General features: G+C 37.1%; 1 protein-coding gene across 7 annotated transcripts in view; it reads left to right on the forward strand.

Annotated features, from left to right (window-relative positions):
- Nucleotides 1–12,176, forward strand: part of frmd4bb (FERM domain containing 4Bb) — a 59,551-nt gene extending 47,375 nt beyond the window's left edge. For 4 of the 7 annotated variants that reach the window (XM_058764036.1, XM_058764037.1, XM_058764032.1 and 1 more), the window contains 7 exons: nucleotides 81–309; nucleotides 989–1,045; nucleotides 1,309–1,450; nucleotides 2,135–2,299; nucleotides 2,526–3,310; nucleotides 6,147–6,282; nucleotides 8,660–12,175. In XM_058764036.1, coding sequence (XP_058620019.1) covers nucleotides 81–309; nucleotides 989–1,045; nucleotides 1,309–1,450; nucleotides 2,135–2,299; nucleotides 2,526–3,310; nucleotides 6,147–6,282; nucleotides 8,660–8,747 — 1,602 coding nt within the window. In that variant the 3' untranslated portion in view covers nucleotides 8,748–12,175. Of the gene's footprint in view, nucleotides 1–80; nucleotides 310–988; nucleotides 1,046–1,308; nucleotides 1,451–2,134; nucleotides 2,300–2,525; nucleotides 3,311–6,146; nucleotides 6,283–8,659 lie in introns of all 7 variants that reach the window. The other 3 variants (XR_009268890.1, XM_058764034.1, XM_058764035.1) reach the window with 3 other exon arrangements.
- Nucleotides 12,177–12,528: the final 352 nt, after the last annotated feature.

Genomic DNA, 12,528 nt, shown 5'->3' on the forward strand with positions numbered 1-12,528 from the left:
CATATTTCAAGTTTTGGACAGATTTATGAATAGAATACAAACTAATGAACATTGTTTTGAATGACAATCTTTCTTCCTAGGATCCATACCTCAGAAATTTGGAGAGCCGCTTTGCGTTACAGCAGAAAATCGTGGAGGCGGCCAAGAAGCTCGCTGCTGAGCCTGACATCTCTAAATTAGTGAGGAAAAAAAGGAGGAGGAACTGTCTGGACGCCATGCAAAAGCTGCAAGAGATCGAAGATGAAATGAACCAATACAGACTGAAGAAAGGGCAGAAACCCACACAGAGAGCTTCTGTGATCATAGCCGGTATGTCAGATGTTTGCTGAAGTGGCTCATTGCAGGACACCCCGTCAATCATAAAACACCCCGTCAATCAAAAAACAACAACTTGATTTTTACATTTTTTACTTGCATGCATGAAAAATCTTGACCTAATCTTTAGTCATATCATCATTCTTTATTTAGAATAATTTTAACACTTTATCCCTTGTCAAAAAGAAGTGTGCTTAATTGTATTGAATGTGCACTTGCCTTCAAGTGTAGTATATTCAAATCTTAAAAGTATATTTTTAAGAAACTGTATGTGCAGATAATATAATATCAATGAAACAAAAGGCCACTTAAAGTGGCTTAAAGAGAGATATAGTGCATTAAAAAGTGCATTTTGTAATACTGTCATTGTGTTTTACTTAAAAGTACATTTTATTTAATTTTAACAATATTTTGTAGTGTTTTACAGAACTAAAGCGCATGCAAAGTACTTAAAGTACTTTTATTATAGTAATTTTAATTATAGCTTGTTATTTGATATTACATGAAAAGATCATATATTTTAAATGTACGAAATTGCAACTTTATCATTACAAATGTGTTACAAATTAAATACATGATGCAAGTTTTGATATAAAGTACATTAAAGTATATTTTAGTTTATCATAAATGCTTGTCAGTCATTAACATAACATCATTTCTCTTTCTTCCATAGATGAACTGGCTCAGTCCGAGTGCAGCTCCCTGTGTGAAAGTCTTCCTCTAGATGACGGTAATGACATCAATTATGAAACCACTATCAGCTCTCTGCTTATGTAATTAAGATTTATTACAACTCACTACCTCACTTCCAGTGTTTCTCCATCAGCATTGTTCCCTAATGTAGGCACTGAGTCATGCACATTAACACACTCATAATAGATCATTTATCATGCAGAACCAACAATGAATTTATATGGTGTTATTTGAACCGGATGCAACCAAATGTAGCGAAGCAGAAAACATAGCAGTCAAAAACCATATTTGTATCTTCAGAAGATGATGTCCAGAGGCCGCGTTCCCGCTCCGTCCAGTGCTCCCCGTGTCTCAGTCCTCCTCTGTCAACGTCCGGCCTGGAATACGACACCGAGAGACGATCCTCATCCAGCGACACACATCACGACAGAGCTCTTAACAGGTGTGAATACTCATAGTACGACAGGCTGGGCTGAATCTCATGAATACTGTCAAGATCATGTCTGGGTCACTCTAGAAAAAAACAATTATTTCAATTTTATTTAAATTATAATGATTAAAATAATTATTTTAATATTATAGAAATGTTAAAAAAAAAATATTTCAGTTGTAAAGTATTTGTCAGTCATGGTAGCAGTTAAATTTTTTTTTTAATATGTCGGAAAAGAAACATTCATTATTGCATTACTGTAATAAGATTTTATATAGATTTGATGTAATTAATATCAATTATATAATGTTTAATAATAATAAATATTAGCAGTAGTAGTAGTTGCAGTAGTAGTGGTAGTAGTAGTACAAAAATACAGAAAAGCACCATAAAAGTATATGTAATTCCCATACTATATTTCTAGCCTTCTGGCCTATTCAATAGCTACAGTATGTGACATCAAATCTATCATATAAAAACGTCATGAAAATAATGTAAAAAAAAATAATGCTGCTGCTAATAATAATAATAATAATAATTTTCCATTTGCAAAAACATTATTTCTTATTTTTTTTTTTTGACACTAAGACATGTTCTTGACAGTTTTAGTAAAATTCAACATCTGAGCTGACTGGTTTAGTCATCACTGGACAGTTCTCTTTCATCAAAGGTATTCTTTTGTCTGTCTGAGTTCAGATTAGATCATGAGGTCCAAGGCCCAGGACATTATTACATCCCCCGAGAGGTGTTCTCTGCCCAAAGCAGTCCTTGTAAAACTTTACCCAGAATGCCGAAGAACCCCCGCAGCTTACCGCAAACCCCCGTCATGCCCCGTAACGCCTACAGCAGCAGCCAACTCAGGTGAGTTGACTTGGTCCAGTAAAACACACACACAAAAAATCTTTCACAACCACATACAACACCCTAGAATTGTGGTGGCGACACAATTCAAACACAACTCACAATTGATTTAAAAAATATAAAAGTATTGATAGCTTTGTGGCTTTTATGTTTCTAATGCAAGTAGTTCATTTTATTCAGTGCATTCTCTTTTACCAAAACAATTGATATTTATTGTGTCCTGTAGGTCGGAAAGTCACATCCGTGGTTTCCGGCACCGCAGTGGCAGTTTGGAGTCCCAGTCACAACTTCTCCACTCTCACTGCGCAAACAAGTCTGCCTTCCCGCTGTCTCCGTCCCGTCGTAGCAACAGCACTGAGGTGCTGGACGATTGCTCATCCTATACCAGCATGTCCAGCATGGACTACTGTCTCCCCTGCTCGGCCACTCCTCCCTACCGCACGCTGGACTCACAATCCCACGACTACCGGCTCCACCGCAAAGTGGAGATCTATGGCAATACGGGCAGCATGCCGAACTTGGTCCCTCAAAATTCCAGCTGTTACGGCCACCAGCAGAATCACTACAACCCCTCAGCGTACTACGTGACTGGGTATCCCGGCTTCGAATATGAGCCTTGTTCTAATGGAGCTTACGTCTATGAGAGCGAACTTGAGGGTCACTATAACATCAACCCCACTTACCCAGCACATGGTTACCAGAGTCGTAGTCGGAATAGGCATTATGGAATAGAGGGGTCGGATAATTTGTCACAGAATCCATACGCCACCGTGAGGCCCCCTAGAGGAAGACAGGGACCCTTGAACGAGGTGTTGACGAAGAACATGTACAAGGCTTTGGTGGCGGAGCATTTGAAGGGATGGTACAATCGCAGTGCTGGGCACAGGGACCCAGGTACATATCAGCTGGTGTACACCTACAAATATGACCGAGGTTCCCAGCACAGCTTGGGTTACCAGACACTGCCCGCACCCTTCAGCCACTCCAGTCGAACCAACTCGTTCTCCTCAGGTAAGTACAGTTCCTCAAACATACACTGCAAACTATGAATAAAATCAATCATTTGGGCAACAAAATGCCAGGTTCTGGTGCAGAGCTTCAATAAGCGATTGTTTGGCCAGGGACAAACCGTTCGTCATTAGCTCCTTGGCTAAAATAATGTTCCCAATTGATCTAAATCCTTCTCGAACCAGTTTGGGCCACCCTCAAGCCAAAAGGTGCTGTTGTTCCACCTTTTTGGTGGCCCTGTTTTAGTATGACTGAAACTATTACTTCCAATCTCAACAACACTACTGACAAAATGCCAGGTTCTGGTGCAGGGCTGCAGTAAGTAATTGTTGGGCCCTGTTCAAACCATTCATTATGGGCCCCATAGCTGAATTATCATTCCCAAGTGGTCTGGGCCACCCTCAAACCGAAAGGTCCAGTTGTCCCCACTTTTTTGGCATCCCTGCTCTGGTATGACCAAAATGATTTCTTCCAAACTCAGTAGTCAACAAATTTAAAAGGACTATAGGAATTGATTTTTATTAAATTGCACAGTGGAAATGGACCAGCGAGAAGTTAGATATTGATTTACTGTTGATTGCCAGAGCGATTTGAAATTCTAGTAAACCCCTTGTGCTATGGGAATGAGTGATACCTTATCATGCAGCATATTGAGGAAAGTGTGCAAGTACTACGATTGAAAGTTCATCAGGTAGTCAATAAAATGGCCAGAAAATCCTGAAGATGTGCACTTCAGGAATCAAATCACATCTGGAGACCAGAATACTGTAGAGACTAGGTCGCATGCCCTGTTCCTAGAGACCCAATGTCCTGCTAAGTTTATTTACAACCTGCTTCAGCTCACATAGCCTGTGATTTTTCAAGTGATCCTGAAGACCTTGATTAGCTGGTTTAAGTGTGTTTGATTAGAGTTGTAGCTAAACTCTTCAGGACATTGGTCTTCAAGGAGCGGGGTTGAAGACTTGTAGAGCAAGCCCAATCTTGTTTCTGGAGATCTACCTTCCTGCAAAGTTCAGCTCCAATCCTGATCAAACGCAACTCAGCCAACTAAGATCTTCAAGAGCATGTGATAATTACAGACAGGTGTGTTGGAGCAGGGTTTGCACTGAACGCACAGGTACATCTCCGGGAACAGGATGGGGCACCCCATTTGTAGAGACTTGTGGTGGACACTTTGACTTGGGCCAGTAAGCAACCATCCAAAACACCCCAGCAAGGATATAGCAGCCTAACAACCACACAGAGCACCTTAGCAACCCCATAACAAAGCCCTTGCAGCACCCTAGCTTTGTAGCGTTGAGTTTTGCATGGGTTTTTACTAGAGCTGTCAAAGTTAACGTGTTAACGCAAATTCATTTTAACGGCACTAATTTGATTAGTTTGACCCATTAAAACAATTAATGTGCATTAATATATTTAAAACAGTAATATTAAAAGATCAAATTCAGTAATCACTACATTAATGATGCATAGTTTACACAGGCAAGCAGATGAGGCCGGAATATGAACGCAGTCCGCTTAACGTTTCAGTGTTTTCCTTCTAATGGTTTTCTATGGGAAGCCATTTAATGTGAAGCTTTGCACATTGCGTTTATATTCTGGCTTCATCCTCTTGCCTGTACAAAATCAATAAGGTGTACACTGAATCTCGCCTTTTAATATCTGCGTTTTACTACATTATTACTTGATGCAAACTGCGTAAAAATAGCTGGCGGACTGTGGAGCAAAGCTTCGTTTTACCCGCCAGGTGGGCGTTCCTATAAGGGTGTGACGTCACGTGAAAACTATCAATTGTCATTATCTTATGTGTATTTGATTTTATCAGACGGCGGCTCGATTATCAGGATTTTTGTGCAGATTAACATCTTGGAAGGGAGAGCTGGTTATGTAGTCTAGTTTTAATGGGTCGCGTTTCAGTCACTATTTCATATTCATTCTGTTGTATGACAACAGAAACAGTAAAATATACCAATGAAAACAATTTTATTGAGAATTTAGCTGCATCAAAATACAGTATTTGGGCACAGAGAGGTAAACAAATCTAATAATAAATAATACATGTTACATGTTACATGTTCAGAAGAAGTGAGCTGCCCTGTCCTGCAAAAATGTAAACAGGTTTGTGCAAGTAAATTGCTCAGTGCAAAGAAAGAGAAGTAATGGGAACCTGGTATTTCTTTTTTCATGTGTCTAATAGACATGAACAAGTTCTTTGAAAAACATCCATGACCTTTGAAACATGTCTACTCTTCATGCTCTATGTTGACTATGGTTTCAATAATAATAAACATACATTTGCATAAAGCATCCATATTTGTCCATGCCCATGTTGATTAGAGTATTAAAAACTTGAAAAGTATTAATTTAAGGTACATTTTAGAACAAATAAAAATGTGCAATTAAGTTGCGATTAATCACGAGTTAACTCGTGACAATCATGCGATTAATCGTGATTTAAACTTTTTTTTTTAATCGATTGACAGCCCTAGTTTTTACCCTTAACATTTTCTTTGACACATTCTGCTGACTGTAAATAACTATGTCAACTACCAGTCATTAGAATATTACTAGACTCTCAGCTTAATACAGTCCCCAATAGACGTTTTACTGACTATAAATAACTTTGCAAGTACATGTCAACTTTTTTTCTAACCCTATCCCTAACAGTCTACTAGGAAAGGCAAGGCAAGTTTTTTTTATATAGAACATTTCATACACAGTGGTAATTCAAAGTGCTTTACATAAAAGGAAGTGAAAAAGTCATTAAAAAAAAAAATCATCTTCTGATGAAATTTAAGTTAATGTTACTTTACCATATCACACCTCTCTTCCTCACTAGTGTCGTCTACTGCCAGTGGAGGGGGAAACTGGCAGAATCATTTAGCCGTGGGTCTGACTGATGGTGAGCTGCCAGATGGTCCCTTGAGCGCTGGGGCTTACAGTCCTTCATACAGTCGCAGTCCTACACACAACAGGTGAGACAGAAAACTATTTGGACAAGACCCACAAACCAGCTATTTAGGTGTATTCATAATAGGTATATTCGTCAGTCCATCTAGGTTTGGTATGGATATATGTTTATGGATGCTGCAATGTAAAGCTTTATTTTAGTAACAGCTCTCAATTTAGGCTCTCCACAGTGAATACTATCATATTCAGTCTCTACCTTGTGCGGGTGTGTCCAGTCCTGCTTCTGAAGGACCACCTTCGTATAGAGTTTAGCCAAAGCCACTGGAAGGCAAGCCTGCAACCTTTGGCCAAATGTAATGGCTAATGCTAACTCTTCACTTTGGCGGTACGCAGGAAAGGACGAGAGGCTTCACTACGCTGAATAAACAGCTTCTTTGAGGAACAGCTTATCATTTAATGAATCCACAGCCTATTGGCTAATCTTCAACATGTTTTACAGTAAACAATAGTTTTGGATTGAACTATTGTTAGAGTTTACACTGAAAATAATGTGTTTTATAAGAGAAGCCACAGACTTTTTGTGACAGGTGGGATTCAGATTACGGCACTTCCCATTCATTCCTATGGTATCCGTAAATGGCGATTGAGTGTCGCACAGTTCTGACTGAAATGACGTCAAGGCTATAATGTGATTGGTTATTAAGGCATATGTCAGGGTTCCTCAGATCTTTCCCTGGAGGGCCAATCTGCTACAGAGTTTAGCTCCAACCCTGATCAAACTCACCTACCTGTGATTTTCAAATGATCTTGAAGACTCTGATTAGCATGCTGCAGGAGTGGGCCAGATTTGAGGATGCCTGGCATACGTCATCCAAGTTGACCGTTATGCTTTCTCCAATAGTAAGTAATACAGACCCTCTCATCTCCCTATAGTAAGACAATCTCTGGTTTAGCTTTAACCTGCTAAAACGCACCTGCCTGGAAGATTCTAGTAATTTTGGCACCTTGAGCAGCAGATTCAGGTGTTTTTAATTGGGGCTGAAGCTAAGCTCTACAGGATAGTGGTCTTCCAGGTCCAGGAAGGACCAGGATAACCTTTCTGTGACTTTTGACTGGTGTTCTGTAGCAGGGGACTTCACTATGGATGTCAAATTTAATCTGACACAAATTAAAATGAGGCTTTGAGAACGTTATTATTTCATAATGGCTTAAGGCAGGAGTGTCCAGTTCTGCTCCTGGAGGGTGTTCAGCTTCAACACACCCACCTGGACGTTTCAAGTGATTCTGAAGACCTTGATTAACTGGTTCAGGTGTGTTTCATTAGAGCTGGAGCTAAACTGTGCAGGATAGTGGCCCTTCAGGAGTAGGATTTGACACCCTGGCTTAAGGCCCTAGGTAACAGCTAAGGTTTACAACATGCTGTGTTCTGAACTCTAGACATTTATGGAAATAAGCATTTTTACTTTGTCCTGTCAAATATGGCTTCTGCCTTAACTCAGGTCTGTTGTGTCAATGTTAGGTCATAGTGAAGTAATTTTGTGTATTAGGATAATAACCTAATTCAGTGATATTCTGTTGCAGCCCTTTTGGGGCATCTTAACCACATTTAGCAACCACCCAGCAAACACAAAACATTTCCAGTTGTTGTACTTTGGTTGCAGTTAGGATTTGTGGCAGTGCAATTTTTTAAAAACATGCAATTACCACACCTAAGATAAAACAAATAATGTAACCAAAACAAATTGTAAAAAAAAAAAAAAAGGAAAAAAAGAAAAAGTCAAACAAATGGTGCTAACAATAAAAACAAAGAGATCAAACAAACCAAACAAATAATAAAAACAAAGAGAACAAACCAAACAAATAATGCAGACAAAATGATAGATAAATAAATAAATAAATAAATATATATATATATATAAAACAAAAGATCAAACAACAGATCAAATAACAGATCAAATAACAACTAAAGAGATCAAACAAACAAAACAAAAGCAAAAAGAGATCAAACTAAACAAATACATACAAAAAGTGTTAAAATTTTAAAAAATAAATAACACGTAACATTGTACATATTTAGACTACAAAAACAGATCAAATTTGTTGCTGGGATTTGTACATGCAAAATAAAATGTTGGTTTGAAACATTGTAAAAAACACTAGCAGCCTCCAAGAATCATTGTTGTAGATTTTTAGGATGCAAAGAAAATCAGACCAAATTACAATGTTTGTAAAATATTTAAATTTAATACATTAATCAATACATCATTCATGTATAACTATAATATAACTACATAATTTCTGCACTGTCAACTACTTTTACAATGGTTTTACTCAATAACTATGGTCTTTCCATGGTACTTTTCAATCTAACTACATTATTAAGACAAACTCGAATGAGTCAAACTGTTGACATGATTTAATATTTGCATTTTCTTATGGCAGGTTCCCATCGGAAAGTGCCGCCTCTCACACATCAGAGCCAGCAGAGGTGTTCGGTGCCATGGCCGGCTGTTCTGACGCAGACCATTAAAGAGCACACGAGGACAGGTCATCTTTCACTGATATGATTTTATTGTGTACACGTCAGAGACTTGCACTGACAGTACCGATTTAAAGCTCTTGTTATGCTCTTCAAACCTTGAGCTTTACTTGTAAACCAGTGAAACAATGAAATAAATGTATGATTTTTACAAGATGACCTTAACGTCTAGTACGGGAACTATCCATGAACTAAATGTCTTTTTGGAATAGCTGATTCCGCATGATAGTCCCGTCACAGAACGCATGCTGATACCACAGCAACACACCAACTTCTGCAGGACCAAAAGACAGACCGGCACAACAGAAAGCAGAAGGAAACAGAAGCACCTTATGGACAGATGTGGACAACATGGACCTAATTCTCTCGTGCCTCGGAATGGGATGTGTTTCTGAGAAATGCTGAGGCTATGCTAGTGGACGTCTAGCTGAACAAATGACTTCTATGGCACCAGTGTTCATTAGAACTGGCCAGAAAAATAAATCAACCAAACGATATGTGCACACATATAGTGAATGTCATTTCATACAGGAGTTTCTGAGAGAGTGAAGAAACTAGCCATATCACATGACCTTTTGGACCTTTTTTACGTTGTCAGTGATAGATTTGAACATTGTTTTTGAAATCTCAACACTGCAAGAACAAAATAATGTAAATATTATTGTGACTGAGTGGCTGTTTTTTTGCATTTTATTTTTAATTTATTGAGCTGTCCGTGCTTGTAGAAGTGCATATATGCACTCTGATTGTGTACTATTACATGGCAAGTGAGTGGTTTGCTTGCTTGATACTGTATATATTTTGTCCTGCACAAATTCTAAGAACAGCACTTGATTTAAGTAAAGCTTGGCAAGACTGCCGATACAAGACCATCCAAAATCCAGACGTTAATTGTTCTGCTCTTTAAAAAAAAAAAAGAAAAAAAAAGAAAAAAAGATGTCACATTTTGAGCCTAAAGAATACTGTAAGAATGTCGTCAATGTTCTTAAAGGAATGTTCCAGTTCAGCACAGGTTGTAGAACGGCATCTGAAGAATGCTGTCGATTAGCACATCATTTGCTCATTCCTCAGTTTGTGTCAGTGCTCTGCATGTCCACAGACACACACACACACACACACACACACTTACACTCACTTAATATGGAGGTCTAGGCAAGATGTTAGAGAGAACGTGTAAACTTGTACTTTTGTTAAAGCACTTATTCTAATTTTTTTGATGTGCTATGTGCTATTTGAGCTGTAAAATTGTAATAAAATATAAATATTAAATTTCAAACTTTAAGTGAAAATTTGAAATGTTGTCTTGACGATTACCTAAAATAAGTTTAAAGCACAAAAATTTGACAAAAAAAAAATAAAATAAAAAAAAATGTCTCAGAAAACTAAAATAGATCAAACCTATATATATATATATATATATATATATATATGACAGTGACAACTAAATTAAATATAAATAAATATAAACTAAATGTAAATTAAAATGGCAAAGCAGATGACAAAATTAATAAAAAGGAAATAAAAATAAAAATGAAGCAATAAATTCAAAACATTGAAACCATACTAGTATAGTAATACTAAAATAACACTGGTTAGGTGCTGAATAATGATTTTTAATGGATAAAAAGTTGCATCTGTTAATATTATTTAATGGAACTAACATTGAACGATAACCTAACATTAACAATAAGCAATGCATTTGTTACTGTATTTATTAATATTCATTAATGTTAGTTAATGCATTATCTAATATTAACTAATTATTGTAAAGTGTTATTGCGATTTTTATCCCACTAGTCTTGTGTTGATGTATAAGTTTTGTGGCTATACCTTTAAATTATGAAGTGCTTTTGTGTATTTTTGTGTGTATCCCAGTGCAGTGTCCTGTTCCATACACATCCATTGTAAATGCATTCGTTTTTTTGGTTTTTTAGCTGTCACAGATCAAACTCAACCTGTTTCTGAGTCTGAAACATTCCTCTAAGCCTCGTGAACGAAACGCCCATGTGCCATGTAGGAACACACAGATCTCCCGCTTTGAATGTGTCAATCTGATGTACAGCTTGTACTTGTGGCTTAGAAGCATGTGATGTAAAAGCACACGTTTTAGAAAGTCGTTTGGTGTTTTTTTTTTTTTTTTTTTAAAGTGTACAGTTTGAATGTGAACACTGACCCAGCACACCTTTCATTGGAAACCATGAACTAGTCATTCCTTGAAAACATAGTCTCTCATTTTCCAGCAGGATGTGAATAAAAAAACGAGGTGTGTATTCAGTTGTTATGTCTTTTTTACATTACAACATCATTCTCAAACTGCTCTTCTGTAGTTACAGATGCAAAACTGACTCAGACTCGGTTGATTCATAAAGAAGAATGCTGACAGGAAGTGTTCGGACAAGTCTTCACAGGCATTTCCTACCTGCATTTGCTTACGTTGGACATTATCTGAGATGCTTTTCCAAGGACGCTTAATCCAACGACTTTTTTATGATTCATTCTAGTTTGACAGCCATCAAGACTTCACTTGCTAATAGGTTATGCTGCCATGTCAACCGTATGTTTGTATGTAGCAGGTTCATTTGCTGCAGGACTGGTAATATAATTATCTCAACAGTCTCTTTGCTACAGGAGCCTTGCCCTGACAAGAATCTTTGCCATGTTAGCTCACTGAACATTCACTGGCCTTGTGTTGTGGCACAAGGCCCAGCTTAAAAATGCATGACTTTCCATGCAACACAACTATTTCATCGAGTAATAAAACTAATCAACAGCTTCATGACAAAAGTCTAAGACATGCAGCCTGAGACGCACTGACACCCCAAGAAAGAAGCTGATTCAATTCATGTTTTTAAGTCTCAAGAATATTAAAGCTGAATTTTCAGCATCATTCTCCAGTCTTCAGTGTCACATGATCCTTCAGAAATCATTCTAATATGCTGATTTGATGCTCAGTTATTAATAATGGTTCTTATTATCAATGTTATAAACAGTTTTTGCTACTTCATGTTTTGTGGAAACATTTTTCAGGATTCTTTGATGAACAAAGTTCAAAAGAACAGCATTTATTTAAAATAGAATGTTTTGTAACATTATATGTCTTTACTGTCACATTTGAATAAAAGTATTAATTTCAATTAAACACAAACACATACTCCAAACATTTGAATAGTAGTATATCATGGTTCAGAATATTATAATGTAATTTCTGCAGGATCATGTGAAACTGAAGACTGGAGTAGTGATGCTGAAAATTCAGCTTTCATCACAGGAATAAATTATATTTTATAATAAAAAGTTATTTTAAATTTTAATATTTCACAATAGTGTTTATATATATATATATATTTATGTGTGTGTGTGTATACATATATTATGCATTTGGGAATGGAGACCCTAAATTAGTGTATATTGTGGCCTATAAATAAAATAACAGAAGCTGAACTGATGTCAAAACAGGAAGCTGTATTGTGCAAATGTATTCTTTCAACACACACATTGGTGGTTGAGGGACAAATTCACCCATTGCAAAATCCCAGAAGGTTATGGGGTCACTGTATCACAATGACCTGTATGCACTGTAAAATAAATAAATAAAAGTTGAGCCAACTTAAAATTAAGGCAACCAGCTTCAGCAGATTTTTGAGTTTGCTCAACTTATATTTGTAGGAGATTCTCAAATGTTTTTGTTGTATAAACTTAAAACGACAAGTTGAGAAAACTCAAAAATCTTCTGAAGCTGGTTGCCTTAATTTTAAGTTGCCTTAATTTTAAG

This window comes from Onychostoma macrolepis, chromosome 23 (assembly GCF_012432095.1).
Source record: "Onychostoma macrolepis isolate SWU-2019 chromosome 23, ASM1243209v1, whole genome shotgun sequence".
Classification (NCBI taxonomy): domain Eukaryota; kingdom Metazoa; phylum Chordata; class Actinopteri; order Cypriniformes; family Cyprinidae; genus Onychostoma; species Onychostoma macrolepis.